The 17,230-nt window shown below is 33.7% G+C and overlaps 1 protein-coding gene across 3 annotated transcripts in view; it reads left to right on the top strand.

Annotated features, from left to right (window-relative positions):
* UBE2D1 (ubiquitin conjugating enzyme E2 D1) overlaps positions 1–16,229 on the top strand; it is a 29,096-nt gene extending 12,867 nt beyond the window's left edge. Inside the window, exons 2-9 of one of the 3 annotated variants that reach the window (XM_043596370.1) lie at positions 5,705–5,800; positions 5,941–6,801; positions 8,038–8,101; positions 8,195–8,226; positions 10,291–10,368; positions 11,665–11,770; positions 14,512–14,605; positions 15,352–16,229. In XM_043596370.1, coding sequence (XP_043452305.1) covers positions 8,218–8,226; positions 10,291–10,368; positions 11,665–11,770; positions 14,512–14,605; positions 15,352–15,397 — 333 coding nt within the window. In that variant the 5' untranslated portion in view covers positions 5,705–5,800; positions 5,941–6,801; positions 8,038–8,101; positions 8,195–8,217 and the 3' untranslated portion in view covers positions 15,398–16,229. Of the gene's footprint in view, positions 1–5,704; positions 6,802–8,037; positions 8,102–8,194; positions 8,227–10,290; positions 10,369–11,664; positions 11,771–14,511; positions 14,606–15,351 lie in introns of all 3 variants that reach the window. The other 2 variants (XM_043596371.1, XM_043596369.1) reach the window with 2 other exon arrangements.
* Positions 16,230–17,230: the final 1,001 nt, after the last annotated feature.

Here is a 17,230-nt window from a genome sequence, read left to right on the forward strand (position 1 = left end):
TGGGTTTAAAGGATATATTATCCATTTCTTTCATGTGCAACTCTCTGCAGTTAAACTTTATAGAGCCCTAGGGAGATACCACCCCATTAAAGTGTGTGAAAGATACCCCCCTGGATTTGGCTTATGCCCTGTGTGGCAAAATGAGGCAGCCCTAACTGCTACTTGTAATAACTGGCTAATACAAAAACAAAATACATTAAGTTTTCTGTGCTGTAGCAATCCACCTTTTGCAAATAAGGGTTATTTTTATTTAAGTATAGTATTGTAGTGTGCCACAGGTTTAAAGGGGTAGAGTAGGAGATAGTCTTTGAGGTAGTATATGTGGCTTTCCCGAATTTACTAGATCATATAACCTTATTTATTAATGTTTCATACTTGTACTTATTTTTTATTTAAAAGGTAGTTAGTGTCAGTCCAGATAGTCTATGCCAGTTCCTTACTAGATCACACTTCTGTCCTAGGAAGAAACTTTCTAAGATCCTTAGAATGTTCTAAACTTGAGTAAACACATTCAGAAGATGACTCTTGAGGTGTATGGCTACTCTTAAATGTATTTGCTTGGAGACAGAACCATTTTTAAGTTTCTAAGAATCTAGAGGCCCTCTTTACTATAGTTTTTAAACTGTGTCTTATGAAGTTATTTTTTTCCACAAATCAGTTCTCCTTGAATTTCATGCCTCAGTTTAATCATCAACAAATATGCCTGACTGGTGACTTAGGAGGATTTTTATAAGCATCATAACCTGATATCATTAAGTCTTTAAAACATTGGGAGGGTAAAGGTGGGATAATAGTATAAAAACAGAATCATAATCCCTATTAGATAGGATGTGGAACTGCTTAATAAACATTTGCTATAATTAGTCCACTGGTTAAATTAATCATGGGACAAAAAACAACAAAAACAAAAAACTCTGTCATTGCCACAAACTGCGACCCTATCCCTGGGCAGCTCTGTCACCAAGGATTGCCAGTGGTTGGAAGATACCTTACTTTGAGCCTGGTCAACTCAGCACAAACCCCTAACTCCTGTCAGAAAAGCAACCAAAAGCTGTATCCTGACATTAGGTCAGCAGCATCCTAAATGAACAATAAGGATGGAATATTTAGAGTTATGAGGTCTTCTAAACCAGAAAAAAACCCCAAAAATTACTAATGAGAATTTTGTGTGGCTTTGGCTATTTTACTAGAATATCATACATTCTGTAAATTGAAAATAGTTGCAGCAGTAGCATGATTTTTAATACTTTAATGATTAATATTCTTTTGAGATTCATTTTTAGGTATGATTATATGTTACTTAAAAGGCCACCTCGGTGTTTTTAAGTGAACTGCACTCTTCTCTCTTAACACCTGTTATTACAATACTCTTTTTATTATATGTAGTCTACATGGCTACCTAAGGGAATAATTGATTCTGATTCTGTTGCCAAGTCTAATTATTTGCATTTCTTTAATGTTTTTATTTATTTTTGAGAAAAAGAGACACAGAGAGACAGATCATGAGCGGGGGAGGGGCAGAGAGTGAGCAAGACTCAGAATCTGAAACAAGCTCCAGGCTCCAAGCTGTCAGCACAGAGCATGATGCAGGGCTCGAACTGGAGATGAGATCATGAATGGAGCCAAAGTTGGACGCTTAACTGACTGAGCCACCCAAGCACCCTAATCATTTGTATTTCTAAAAGATTGAAATTTGAGTTGTCTGTTCCCTGCTGATCATGTTTTTCCTTAAATTTTATTGGTTAGCTGAAATCATATCACACACCCTATATGAAAGGCATTGTGCTAAGGGTTATGGAGGAATCCATGAATAAAATGCATTAAAACCCTAGTTTAAAAAAAAAAAAAACATTCTGGTAGAAGAGGAAAAGGAGGGAAGAAATAAGTTCTTATTATTATATATGCCAAATATTTAGGTACTTTTGCATTTTCATTCAATTTTCAATATAGTTCTTCAGGGTTACCAGTGATGTCCCCAGATGAGGCACTTGATACTCAAAGAGTTTAAGTTGCCCAGAGTCACACAGCTAGTAAAGGTTAGTGCAAGGCCAGATTTCATCCAAGTCTGACCCCAAAACTTGTGGTCAGTGACTGTTGAGAAGATGGCCACTATTAAGGAGAATGGGTAAATTTTGGGCATAGGGAAACAGAAAGATTATTTTAGGAGAAAGAAAATTGTGAAAGCCAGAAAATTTAGCCTTGTTACAACCAAGTAATCAGGTGGAACCTGACTAGATGCTCTCAAACTTTTGGTTCTTAGGACCTCCTTGTATTAAAAGCATTGAGGGCTTCAAAGAGCTTTTTTGTTTGTATGGGTTATATCTATTAATATTTACCATATGAGAAACAAAAACAAATTTAAAAATAGTAATTTAGAAATAACAGAACCATTACATATTAACATCAAGTAACATTTTTATTAAAAATAACTTTTCCAGGGGCACCTGGGTGGCTCAGTTGGTTAAGCATCCAACTCTTGACTTCGGCTTAGGTCATGATCTCAGGTCATGATCTAACGGTTCATGAATTTGAGCCCCACATTGGAGCTGCACTGTCCGTGCAGAGCCTGCTTAGGATTCGGTCTCTGTCTTTCTCTCTGCCCCACCCCCGCTTGTGCTCTCTCTCTCAAAATAAATAAGAATTAAAAAAGTTAAAATCTAAGAATTAGATGATAGTTGAATCCTCATATCTGCTTAGGAATTCAGTCTGTTACAATATCACATGCCATATAACTGGAAAACTCCACTGTATACTCATGAGATATTGCGAGTGAAAAAAGGTAAATAACATGTTAGTTTTATCATGAAATTAATGCTGTCTGCATAGACCTCCTGAAGGTGTTTTAGAAAACCCATGGGACTTCTTTGGAGTATTATTGGGCAAGCTTGTGAAAGAGAACCCAATTGAGTATGTAGGGTTGAGTTCATTGGTTAGGTTTGGTTTTAATAAACAATGTGGGAGCCACTGAAATTTTCTAAGGGAAGATGAAATAGAGCTGTGCTTTTAGAAGATTATTCTACACATAATGCATAGATTTGGGAAGCAATTATAGTTGTACTATAATTGGTTGTTGAGGTAACTGTGATAAGCAGTGTAACAGATATTGAGAATATATTGTACTCTTCATCTGACTATACATGAAGGACAAGAGAAAGAGTCAAAACGATGCTGAGATTTTTGAGCCTTGTGACTGGGAGACTAATACTCTATTAGTAGATCTAGGAAACACAGGAGAAGAAGTAAGCTTGAGAAGGAAAGTAGTGGATTAAGTTTTAGAAAAATGTACAAAATCTACAAAAAAAAATGTTTTACGTTATTATTACGTTGAAATAAATTTAGTCTTAGAGAAAAGTTACAAAAAATGATACAAAAAATTCATATGTATCCTTCACCTATTTTTCCCTAATATCTACAACTTACATAACCATAGTACATCTATCAAAATGAAAAAAGTAACAATAAGTACAATACTATAAACTAAACTCCTGACCTAACTCAGATTTCACCAGTTTTTCTACTGTTCTTTTCCTATTTGAGGATCCATTCTGGGACCCCACACTGAATTTATTTGTTATGTCTCCTTAGTACATATATTGTATATGTATTAAGATATGTACTAAGATAGTTCCTCGGTTTTCCTCTTACAAAAATTATTTAGTGAAAAGAGAAGATGTTTATTTTAAATGTAGTGGAAAAAAAGTATCTTTTCATCTTTTTAAAAATACCTAAGAACCTGAGTAAAATTTCACTATTTTTTCTTTAAGAAGTTACAAAAGTGGGCGCCTGGGTGGCTCAGCCAGTTAAGCGTCTGACTTCGGCTCAGGTCATGATCTTGCAGTTTGTGAGTTCGAGCCCCGGGTTGGGCTCTGTGCTGACAGCTCAGAGCCTGGAGCCTGCTTTGGATTCTGTGCCCCTCCCTCTCTCTCTGCCCCTCCCCTGCTCTCAGTCTGTCTCTCTGTCTCTCAAAAATAAATAATGAAAATATTTTTAAAAAATAAATGGTTTTAAATGCTTTTTTGCCTTTAGTCAGTGTGAGGTAAAAGCATGGCCATGAGGAGGCCTAGGCAAGGGATTAAAATGAAACAGTTATTTGGAGACTACCTATAGTGTACATCCTAGATTTCGAGGTACTTGGTGGAATAGGAAGAAGTGTTCAGGAAGTCAGAGCCAGGGTCGGGTTGTGAACTGTATTTTAGAGCGGCTTCCATGAGCAGTAAGAAATGTGAAGTTAGGTTTGGGCTCTTACATGAGGATCTTATGGACTTGAGCAATTTGTATAATTCAGTGATGATTCTTACAGAGACAGTGGAGAGAGGAGCAAAGGAAGAGATTACTAATCCTAGAATTTCCTTTTGAAATAACATAAGAATCACTAAATTATTTTTAATAGAAAATTTATGTGGCTGTGATGATAGAAGTAGATAAGTAAGAATGCCAATTAAATCAGAAAAACTATAAATCAATAATAAGACAGTTTTTGAAAAACTTGGAGTAAACTAAATCAGAAGAGACAATTTAACAAGGATAAGTGGTTCTTGTTTTGTGTGTGTGTGTGTGTGTGTGTGTGTGTGTGTCCTATCTTAAAAGTACACTGGCTGCTGAATAGACTAAGAACAAAAGGGTGGGGTTTTGGTTTCTTTGGTTTTAGTTTTTGTTTGTTATATATTTCACCCCCTTAGCAAGTCTCAGAATTCCTCATTTTTCTTTATTCAGTTTTAGGAATCTGTAGTTTTCTGGGTGAGGGAGAGTATATTTTGAGCCTTTTGTTTTCTGTTGGTTCTGTCTGTACCTAGACAAAATAGTTTCATTTATATATTTCCAAATATATCAGGGCATATTTCTAGAGATGTGGTTTAAGAAAGGTATAGAACCTTAGATATTTAGACGCCTAAAAAGTCTAGGATGTGTTAGTCTCCTCACCTAAGCATTAGTGTCATTATTAGTAAGTAATGATCAATCTCACTGTTAAGAATGTTTGATGTACTGTCAGCTGCTTCTTTCCTATAATAAGTGAGCTTTAAATAGACAACTTAAGAACGTAACCTTTACAGTTCAGTTGTGAGATTTTCTCTCTTGTCCTGAGCTCTAACTGCTCCTAACAGGAGGTAGAATCAGGGCACAAAAATACAAAAACAAGATAACCTTTATTTTTCTATAATATGTTAAGGAGATTTGAAGAACAGTTTAACATTTAAAATTTGAACATGATTCAAGGCTATTACAAATAAAATTAATATGGAGTTGTTAGTATACAAAATAAATTTATGTATTTATGTATATTTGATATATTCACACATACAATAGTTCTGTAAAAGCTGTATGGAAGTTATTTATAACTTCCAGTTTTTTAACTATGGAAACTCATTTTCTAAACAACTAGTTTTGTAGTTAAGATAAGGGCAAACTAGTCCTATTTATCCATTTACACTAATGTTTAGAAAACTCAACGTGATTAATATTTTCAGAAGTAATCTCCTAAAAGCCCAGATTAGAAAACTATTAAATAAAGCACAGTCATCTAAAATGGATCTGTGACTTGGGAACACCCCTCCCCCAGTCATTTAAACTGTTCAATAATTGCATTCTGCTACTAGAGAATTGTACAGTTATCCATTCCATATTAACGTGACATTTACTTGAATGCTTACTACATGTCAGGGATTGCTGTACATTTCACATGTATCATTTCTCTTGTTTGTTATAGAAACTATGGATAAAGGTACAAATGCCACTTTACATTGAAGAAAACTAAGGTTTAGAGAGGAAAAAAAAAAATGTTTTGCCCAAGATCATATGGCAAGTGAGTAATGGCACCTGGACTTGAAGTTCCAAGCCTTGCTTTTTGACCATTTTTGCTAAGTCAAAGACTGAAATCTTCCTCTTTATTGTTCAACTATACTTGGAGCAAAGAAGCTGCTAACTGTGTTAAATTCTTATCAGGAAGAAGAATATAGCACCAGCTGTGAAGATAACAGCAACAAAAACAAAATGAAAGTACCAAGATATACTGGAGAAGATTTGGAAGAAGGAGACCAGAGTTTGCATTTGGCTCAGTTTTAAGCTCATATGTCACTTTCTTAGGAAGGCCTTTCCTACCACATCCTCTTCCATATTTGTCTCTGTTAGAACACTGAACTCATTGCTGTAATTATACAATGATTCTAAGGTGCACATATTTTTCATTGTAGCATGTCTAAAATCTAGATTCATCTTATAATTGATGGTATCTTAATTGGTAGCATTTCTCCTTAATTGTTGGTACAGAAAATAAGGATGTAATTTATGTTCGATGGCATCTTAGATTTGATGAAACACAGTATTTAAATGTGTTCCCATGGAAAGGTTTATATCAATCCAACAGTTTTAAGTACCAGGTAGAGACAACGATTTTCCAGTTTCTAACCTAGTTCTCTTTTAAAGTCCAGATCTGCATGCATGATTAACTGAATCTCCCTTTGATACCACAGGGATCCCTGTTTCAATATGTGTACTTTCCAAACAAACTTGTCTTTTAGTATTCCATCTCAGTAATGGAATCTACATTTGTGAAGCTAAAAAGCTAGGAGTTTGCCAGGTTTTGAGTCCTACTTCTACCCTATACTAGTTATAAAGAGACACAGTGAAACGTTTGCCTTTATTCTTCACCTGTAAAATGGGTACCATAATAACACCTACCCCCTGAAGTGGTTAGGACAATAAAACATGGAGTACATGTTAGCTGCCACTAATCTTCATGATAAATATCTGTGACCTCTCTCCTTAACTCTATACATGTAATTTCATCATGAAACCCTGTGAGAGGTAAGCTCTTCAAAACATCTCATTTCTATCCACTTTTATCTCATTGCTACTTCTCCACCCCAAGCCCTCATTTTTCTGACCTATACTAATAGCTTCTCCTCTTTTGCATCTCTAATCTGTTCTATACAAAGACCAGTCAGCCATCTTTCAAATCAGATCATGCAGCTTCTTAAAACCCCCAATCCTTGGTATGATGTGTATTGTTCTCAGTTGTCTGCCTGGCCTACATTTTCAGCCTCATCTTTTGCCACTCTACCTCACAGTGTCACTCATTTCTCCCAAAACAAATTCCCATTCATCCTTATTTTTCAACTTAGATGCCACTTCCTCAAAGACATTCTGATCTTCTAAACTTGAAGTGGGTACTTCAGTCCTAATGTATAATCTTTTATATTGAATTTATACCTTTCAAATTTGGGGTGAAGGTAAGGAAGTTAAATGATTTCTCCAAGGCTTGTGATGCTAGTTATGGCAGAACTAGAATGTCAACCCAGGACTGGCCGACTGTCATTTCCCTGATCCTTCATTTGCTTCCTTGAGAGCAGAAAGGAGCATATGAATCAATGTTGCCAGGCTTTCAAATATGGCCTGACTTCTCTCCTTTCTTTCCATTTAATCTTCAGGTTGTTCTTTCAATATCCATTTGGCTGTCAGCCATCACTCCCAAAGTAGATTGTAAACCTACTGAAGTTGTTCTTCATATATTCTTATAGTATAGGCGCTTTATTTTATTTTATTTTTTTTTTACATGAGAGAGCATTTGCATGAGCAAGGGAGGGGCAGAGAGGGAATCCCAAGCAGGGATGGGGCTCAATTTCATGACCATGAGATCATGACCTGAGCTGGTATCAAGAGTTGAATGCTTAACAGACTGAGCTACCAAGACACCTCTATAGCATTCTTATATATCTAGCACTTACATAAATTACTTTGCATACAGTAGATACTCATAGATATTTTTGTCTTAGGAATATTAGAGAAAAACTATTGTAATCAATTTAATTTTTTCAAGGTTTGGAGCTATCTCACGAAGGAATTTCATACCTCCCATCCTCTTCTACCAGTCAGTAACAGTACATTGACTGTTTCATATTTTGAATAGAACTGCCTAAAATTATTTTGAAGTAAATAGTTTGTGTCTATTCTATACAAAGACAATAGTTTGTGTCTTCATGAATTATTATGATTGTGTCACTGGAAAAACAATTAACCTTAAGTATTTTTGCTTTGCTACAGGAATTAAGTGATCTACAACGCGACCCACCTGCTCATTGTTCAGCTGGACCTGTGGGAGATGACTGTAAGCATTGCTTTCTTGCTAGGATTTTGCTACCATTAATCATATAGGTTTGAACACTTGTTAATGACTCCAAAACTCCTTTGTTTGTTTCAGTGTTCCACTGGCAAGCAACTATTATGGGACCTGTAAGTATGATTCACAAATATGAAATTAATTCTTTCAGCCATACTTCATTCTTGCCATTTCACCTGTGATCAGATGTTTGTAGCTAAGGTGGAGTTTTTTTGTACTCTGAATCACTCAGGAAGAAAAATACGGTTAAAGGATTTATGATAAGTTTCTAAAGCAATGGTGGCAAATACTTGCTAGGATCACTGTGATTTTTCCTTTGCCACATCCTTGATCATTACACAGTCATGGATCATGCATAGTGCAACCAGGCCGTGTGTTTGCTTTATCTGTTTTAAAAAAAATTTTTTTTTTTAACGTTTGTTTATTTTTGAGACAAAGAGAGACAAAGCATGAACGGGGGAGGGTCAGAGAGAGGGAGACACAGAATCTGTAACAGGCTCCAGGCTCTGAGCTGTCAGCACAGAGCCCGACGCGGGGCTCAAACTCACGGACCGCGAGATCATGACCTGAGCCAAAGTCGGCCGCTTAACCAACTGAGCCACCCAGGCACCCCATCTGTTTTTAAACACAAAAGTCAGTTGTTCAGAACTAAGCATTATTGTCACATCACCAAGTTTTGTAGGTTAGAAATGAGTCTCATTAACTCAGTAATGGAATACCTGCAAGTAACAAGCACCAGTTTACAATAACTTTCTTCACTGTTTGCATGTGTGAGAGAACGGATGAGATATTGCAATGGATCTGTCTTTGCCACCTCACGATTGGTTGTTTTTAGTTTTGGTGTATTGTACTGAACTCAGAATTACCTGTGATTTTATGATTGGCTTTTCTTAACACTTAACCACCTTTGTTAAGATTATTTCTTTCTATACCTAAGAGGCAGTTATGACTTGAAACAGGCTTTTCTTTCGTGCACAAAAAACTGATTGCATAAGAATGGGCATTGACAACCTTCTGGGTGAGAGTATACTAGTAGCATGTTTCCATGAACATCATTCTCTCTTCCCTCCCCTGAAAGAGCTGTATCTAGTAAACCATAGAGGTTTTAATCATATTGCTTTGTGTTTCACTTTTAAAAACAATAGAAATTACTGAATTTTCAGAGCTGGAGTCCTAGGAAAATGTCTCAAATTACTAAATTGTTATATTAAGTTAGCTTACCAAAGGGTAAAATGCAACATATTTATTTAAATAACAACAGTAAGAATCTAGGTATTTGTTTTTCATTGCTTACTAAGAACCTTCAAAATACTATTATTAAAAGGCCCACCCTAACCACTTGAATTATAGCCCTTCACAGATATTTCTTAGGTGAATCACATGTAGCAAATGGTTACAAATGATGTTACTCATCCCCCCTTTATTTTAGTAATGCATACATGCCACTCTATAATATGATTTGAATATCTGAGCAGACCATATCTGTTGATTGTAATTACTTAAATTTTCCACATTCCTTATAATTTTTGATGAACTAGAATTAAACTAGTAAGAATAATTACGCTGTACAGTTCTCTAATGTATATGCAGAAACTTAAGGAAGTAATGATAGTCTTGCTGTTATTACCAAAGTGGTAGTTTAACATGATAAATTTAATTAAATATAAAGGAGTCAAAATAGAATTTTAGGGTTTAACTGTTACTAAGTGAAGATTGGAGGTCTGCATTGTGTGTTACTTAGCCTTTCCTTTTTATAACTTGGTCTTTTTAGTTTATCTCTATTCTTGCCCCTTTCTTATAGGACTATCAGAACTTAAGTTTTATAAATAAAAAGGTAAACATAGCCCTAACCTTTTTTCCCATACTGATTACTGTTGCAGAAAATTCTTCTTTTCTCAAAGCAACCTTGCGTGTATACTGATCTTTAAAAATCTTTACTCACAAACAGACCTGTTTGAGTAAGTCACACCACTGTGTGTGTGCGATTTTTATGTTTAACCATCATGATTGTTGTCTTCCTTCATACCTGCAAAGGGAAACCTGTTTTCAAGGTAAATGATTTGAACTTATGACAAAATGATGGCATTTTTTTTTTTCAAATATATTTGGGGGGAAATCATCTTAGGTATTAAATAAATATAATAACCAAACACTGATGCAAATATTTGTAATTTCAGCCTGATAGCGCCTATCAAGGTGGAGTCTTCTTTCTCACTGTACATTTTCCGACAGACTATCCTTTTAAGCCACCAAAGGTATTTTTAGTTTTATGATTGGTGTGACTCCTTTATCAAGGATTTTACTTTCTACCCCAAGATATGTTCATGATGTCAGAGACTTTGGGTAGATTAGCATGTTCAAACTATTCTGTAAAATCACTGAATCTAAAATATGCTTTCTTACTCAAATATTGGACTATATCTGTAAAACAAAAGGTGGTATCTGATATACTATAAATTAGCTTCTTTACCTTTTTTTCCCCCTCCTCATTAGATATATATGTAGTTTGGGAAATTTTTTAATGGTCTAAAATCAGACTTTTTTTTTTTTTAATTTTTATTTTTAATGTTTATTTTTGACAGAGAGAGAGAGACAGAGCATGAGCGGGGGAGGGGCAGAGAGAGAGGGAGACACAGAATCCGAAGCAGGCTCCAGGCTCTGAGCTGTCAGCATAGAGCCCGACGTGGGGCTCGAACTCACAGACCGTGAGATCATGACCTGAGCCGAAGTCGGACGCTCAACCGACTGAGCCACCCAGGTGCCCCCAAAAATCAGACTTTTCTGTTCAGAGGATTATCTTTCCAAAGTTGACCTTATTTCTCAGTTCTTAAGTATTCAACAAAAATTTATTGAGCACCTCCAATGTTCTGTTACATTGGGGACTACAAAAGTAAATATGACACAGCCCCTTTATTAAGTATGGTAGGGAAAATAAAAACATGTTCTTATTAAATTAAATTTAGACTAGACCTGAAGAGAAAATAAATGATGGTGACATCAAGGAGGGACAGATTTGTTAACAAATTCTGTCACTTGAAATAATTATTTTATATTTTTAAGAACACCTGATTAACATTATATTTATGAAACAATATAACAATAACTCTTGTGGAAGAATTGTTAGCAGATTCCTTAGGATAAGTAACAGGCTGAGGCCCCTCAACTTCCCTCTGGAACGATGTCAGCACTCTATTTGTAGATCCAGGCATCACTTGTAAGTATCAGTGATTTTCAAATTAAGAAAAGGATTACTTTGAGGGATGATGGAAGCCATGGTTAATTATTCAGGTACTACTCAGCCAGTCATACCAGCTATTATAGGCTTATTTATTATATTCCAAAAATAGTTTTCAATTCCCCGGGGGGGGGGGGGCAGGGAAAGGGGATACTGACTCTTTTTGCTTTCATACTCCCAGTAGCTATGTATGCACAAAGTAGATGCTCAATTTGTGTTGAATACATTTCTCCTCTAAGGTCATATAAAATTCTAGAGCAAATTGGTTCTCTTTGTTCATAGATCATGGATTGTCACATTTTTGTTTTGTTTTTAGATTGCTTTCACAACAAAAATTTACCATCCAAACATAAACAGTAATGGAAGTATTTGTCTTGATATCCTGAGGTCACAATGGTCACCAGCTCTGACTGTATCAAAAGGTAATTTCATTTATCAGATTTATAACAGCTGATAACAGTGAGACAGAAAAAATATTTAGGGACTAAATATTTAGGGAAGTATTAGCAGAAGTATTCAGGGACTAAAGTTAAAAAAAAAAATAATCTGTGTTTTCTCCTGCTTTGATTTTGCTTTTCTTACCTAGTTCTTCTATTACTCTTTTGCTTTTAGCAGTTAACTTATGGGGAGGGGTTGATGGGCAAATATAAATGATAAAATGAGAGAAATCTTAAATGTTAGAGCTAGAAATTTGGATAAGCCTGTTGACATTTTGCCCCTTTAGTTTGGGCTTTAAAGAGAGAGACAGAGATAGAGTAAAAATAAGATTTTGGGACCAGCTGCCTCATTTATTATGTGGGATTGTTGATGTAATGAGTAAAGCTTTGTATCTTTTACTTCATCTAGGAAATACCTGATTAGGCTGATAACTGATTTAAAATGAATGACACATTTCACTCTTTAGAATAATGCACTACATTTAGCATGTTAGTCTAAACTTTGAATAATCAATAACATTATTGTAATGACTGATAACATAATCCCTGCGGATTCTCATCTTTCACAGATATATAGTTTTGTTCTTTGCTAAATTATCAGATATGTACCCTAGACTATCTGAAGCCTTTTTGTTATTAGCCAATACTATTTGCTGTGCCAGTCCTCTTAATTCATGTCTTGTTTCTCTAGCAGAAGAGAACCTGACTGTTCAAAATATTGTTTTGAGTTAGAAGCATCTGCCCCTGAAGTAATTTGGTAGTTTTCCCTTTTTGTAAAATTTTTTTAAAATTCAGGAAAACTTACTTCTCTTGAAGGATTCAGGGGAGGAATCTATGGTCATTTAAAATGTCTTTTAAATAAATGCTACCTGAATGTTTAACTTATTTTTTATAAAAGTGATAAGGATTATAGGAAGCAGCATCCACAGCCATAATTATTTCAAATATTAGGTAAGTAGTAGCCCTTCAGGTCAGCTAGTTATTATGACTGGCAGCTTTTCTGACCTAAAATATTTGTTTAAAATGTTCATGTCGATTCTAGTGTCTTTTTAAAAAATCTCACATAGTGTAACTGTTATGCAGTAGATGTGGGAAAAATTTTCTGTTGAAGGGTTATTCAAATTAATATACTCTTTTCCTGGAATGGTATCACAAAATGAAATTCATTTGGCATAAGTGCTTAAGTACTTACACATATAAAAGAAATGGCAGACTGCCAGATGTTAAGCATTTATCTCCTAACTCTTGCAGCTTTTTATAAATATTAATTAGTATGGTTGGCTTCTGGAAACTATCCTTTAAGAAGAATTTCTAATAGCCTCAGTTTCCTCATCTGTAAAATGGGGATTATAATAGTATTACCATATAAGGTCACTATGCATCTGGCACATAGTAAGCACTCAAATGAATGTTAACTATTACTAACTTTTTCCTTATCTTAAAACATTTGATTTGTGTGCATGATCGTGACATCAGGGCACCTGGCTCTTGACAGCAAGAGTGGGGAATGAAGAACTTCCCTCTTGGTTATTTTATAGGGTAGCTTATACTTTTGCTCATTTGTGCATTTTTCACTTTTTAATATTTTAAATGGTTTATTTTGCTTTTTATCATGAGTTTAGTATGGAAACTTTCTAGGGATGTGGGCCCAGATAATCTACCCTATTGGTTTAATATACAAGGCATAAAATTTCACTGGGCAGATAAGGAAGATGAATAAAATATTAGTTTTCTCATTAGCCCTGAGCAACCCCTTGTCTGTATCATTTAAGAATTACTTCTGCTTTATACATTCACTTGTGGATTTGTAAGAGTAGGAAAAGGTAAAGGAACATAGAGGTGGGTGAAGATGAAATATTGTTCCAAAGACTCCTTGTACCCCCTCAGAAGTGATAGCATGCAATTGAAGCAGACAAATGAGGAACCAGAGTCCTTGTTCCTTACTTTTTCAGATACTTAGATTTTTTTTTAAATGTAGCTGTTTGAATTTGTATTCTGACATGGCAGTAAACAACTACTTTTTCAATTTTCACTTATATTTTAATATACTATACAAGCTATGTGTTGATAACTGTTCACATTATGTTTAAATGAATGATACAAATGTGTATGGAATAAAAGATTCATTAAAAAATCTGACAAATGTTTCTTCTTGGTAGGCAAACTATAGCACCAAGTCAAAGTAAAAAAGTGCATAAACATGAGTCCGAAATGGTTTTTGGACTGTTAACTGTAATTTGATTGCTTTAATTTGAATTGATTAGAACATAGATCTTCTGCATTAGATAATTTTCTCATTAAAATACAAAAATATCTCTAAGAAATATCTGAAGTTAGGATACGTTCTAACAATGTTTTGATTAGGTACCATATTTGGGGTGTATACGTATTACCTAAAAATATTTTTGTAGAGAACTCTTGAGTTTAAATGTTGTTAATAGTTACTTTAGAGATGCACATTTTTTAAATAAGTAGAAATTCAAATAGAATTTAAAACTTCAAAAGTTTTAGTAATTTTTTATTATATACATTGTATGGTAATTTTATAATTTTAAATATTAAAAATACTTGCTCCTAACCAAAGATAATCTAAAATGTAATTTAATATGTTTATTTTATTTTGTTTTCTTTGTAAGTTCATTGTCTGTATTCAGTAAAGTCATTTTCATACATGTGATTGTATAAAATAGATCATTATCTAATGTGATGTTCTCTTTTCAATCTAGTTTTATTGTCCATATGTTCTCTACTTTGTGATCCTAATCCCGATGACCCCTTAGTACCAGATATTGCACAAATCTATAAATCAGACAAAGAAAAGTAAGTGTTTACTTATATTAGTTTCTGCTTAGAAGTATTTCTAGGTAGTCTGCCAAAACATAAGTATTATTAATATATTTATGTCCATTTAATTGTGCTTATTATCTTTCCAATGGAAGATATTGTTCCTTTTAAAATTTTTTAAAAATCTTTTTTAAATCTTTTAAAAATATTTTTACAAAAATATTGTTCCTTCCTACATAGTGTTTAATCCTTTACTATTTAATAGTACATGTTTATATTTGCATGATATGTCATGTTTTTTGATAGAAAGAACTATACATAGTTCTAGGTAATAAATTTAAAATAAAAGTATTTGATAATTGGAAAGCATTGAATACTATATTCCTTATCTTCTCCCCAGAAGAGAAGATGTCCCTAACTGCCTCCACCCTGACCTAATTTTCAAGCTGCCTCATTTTGCTGGTACCATTGATTCATTTACAGTTTACAGATTAATGCCCATTCAGGGTTGGCTTTTATAGATTTGTTAGAAATTGGTTTCTTCATTTTTTTGTTTATAACTTAGGTATTTTTTTATATTGGTTGTAGAGAAATCCATCAGTTAAAAAATCACTTGTTTTCTGTTTTATTTAATGTATGGTCTAACATTGACCCAATAATTGGCATATGAACGATTATTGCAATTAAGTATAAGATGGTAGAATATACAGTTTTATATAAAATAGGTCTTCTAAAAGGTTCAATTTGTATGTTTTTACTGTATCCCTTTTGTATGCCCACAGATACAACAGACATGCAAGAGAATGGACTCAGAAATATGCAATGTAAAAACAAAAAAAATTTTCATATATACCAGAGTACTGTAAAATCTAGGTTTTTTTCAACATTAGCAGTAAATTGAGCACTGTTTACTGTTTCATTGTACCATGAAATCTTTGATTTTTATCCATTTTACATGTATTTCTGAAGCAAGACAGACTTCCAAAAATACCCTTAAGACTGTGATGAGAGCATTTGTCATTTTGTATGCATTGAGAAAGACATTTATTATGGTTTTTAAGATACTTGGACATCTGCATCTTCAGCTTACAAGATCTGCAGTGCATCTGAAAAGCAACCAAATTATTTTTTGCTGAAACTAGATGTTTTTACATGAGAAATACTGTATGTGTTGTCTAAGATGTTATCAGTTTTATAAATCTGTATTCAGATTTCATTCTTTGTTAGCTCACTTTATAATTTGTATTTTTTTACTGTATAGACTAAATATATTCTATGTACACGTACCTAAACTCGTTACCTTTTTCCTGTGAACAGTATTGAAAAAACCCAACAACTGGTAATTAAATGAATTAACTGTCTGTCTCCCTTGTTTTAGGGTATTCTGTAGATTGAGTGCAGATTTCTTAAACCTGAAATGATCTTTACACTGCAATTCTCAGTATCCTGATTATGGAGAAACACTTGTTTTGATTTTGTTATACTTGACTTAACTTTATTGCAATGTGAATTAATTGCACTGCTAACTAGGAAGATGTGTAACTTTTATTTGTTGCTATTCACATTTGAATTTTTTTTTCTGTATAGGCAATATTATATTGACATCTTTTACAGATATTAATGTAGCTTTTTCCATATAAATAAAATGCTTTTTCTACTATTTGTCTTGATTACTTAAATAAATAAATTATCTATAAGTAAGGATAAAAACTATAAAATTTTGCATGAAAATTAATTCCAAATTGTGGGAATGAGGTCTGTTGTGTTTAGCATTAATTGCCATTGATTTTAAAAATTCTATTTCTTTAGGTTTGTATCTGTTTACTGTATTAAAAGTCTAGAGGATGATATACATTGGTCCCTTGTTATAGAAGAGAATTTAGAATACGCTGAGGTTTGTCTTGGATCACAGTTTAAATGGATTATTTACTAAAGTACTGTGATGAGTATAAGGCAGTGTCACCCACATTGACGAAAGTATAGACCTGAAAAATACATTAGTTTAATTCATTAAAATGCCCCTCTAGATGAAATGGACATTGTATTTCTTAACATTTTAAAAGCTAGAATTTTTATCATTTGGTGTCATCACAGTTTGAAAGAGGACATCCATTTTTTACTAAAGATGTTATAAAGAAAATTCTAAAATGATGCTTTCCTCTGTTTTTATAAATTTCCAGTTAAAAAGTGATTTAAATAAACAGGTTATCTTTGCAGATTTTAAAGAAAGCTAGAAAGTTTAATGTTTTAACTTGAAAAAAATACATTTCTAATTATTTAGCATGCTTACCAAACTTGAGTGGGTGTCATTTTTAAGAAGAGTTGTAGCTCTTTGGATTATTGCAGTAGCTGTGTAAGTGTACAAGAATCTGTGATTGATGTAGTCATTAGCGAAGCATTTAAATCACTTAAGTATTTTATCATGGATCATTATTATTAAAGCACAAAATAACCTGTTGTTAGAAAATGTGTTTTTATAAATGAATGTAAAAATAATTAAATGAATTGTGAAGTGGATGTTTAAGAAAATAGAGGCTTAAAAAGTACTATTAAGTAATGTCTTGAAACAGACATATCATGAAAAACACTGCTTTACTACCTATATGATTATAAGCTACATTCACCCAGAATTTGAACACTCAACATCATTAGATTTCAGTA

Source organism: Prionailurus bengalensis, chromosome D2, assembly GCF_016509475.1.
Source record: "Prionailurus bengalensis isolate Pbe53 chromosome D2, Fcat_Pben_1.1_paternal_pri, whole genome shotgun sequence".
NCBI classification, from domain to species: domain Eukaryota; kingdom Metazoa; phylum Chordata; class Mammalia; order Carnivora; family Felidae; genus Prionailurus; species Prionailurus bengalensis.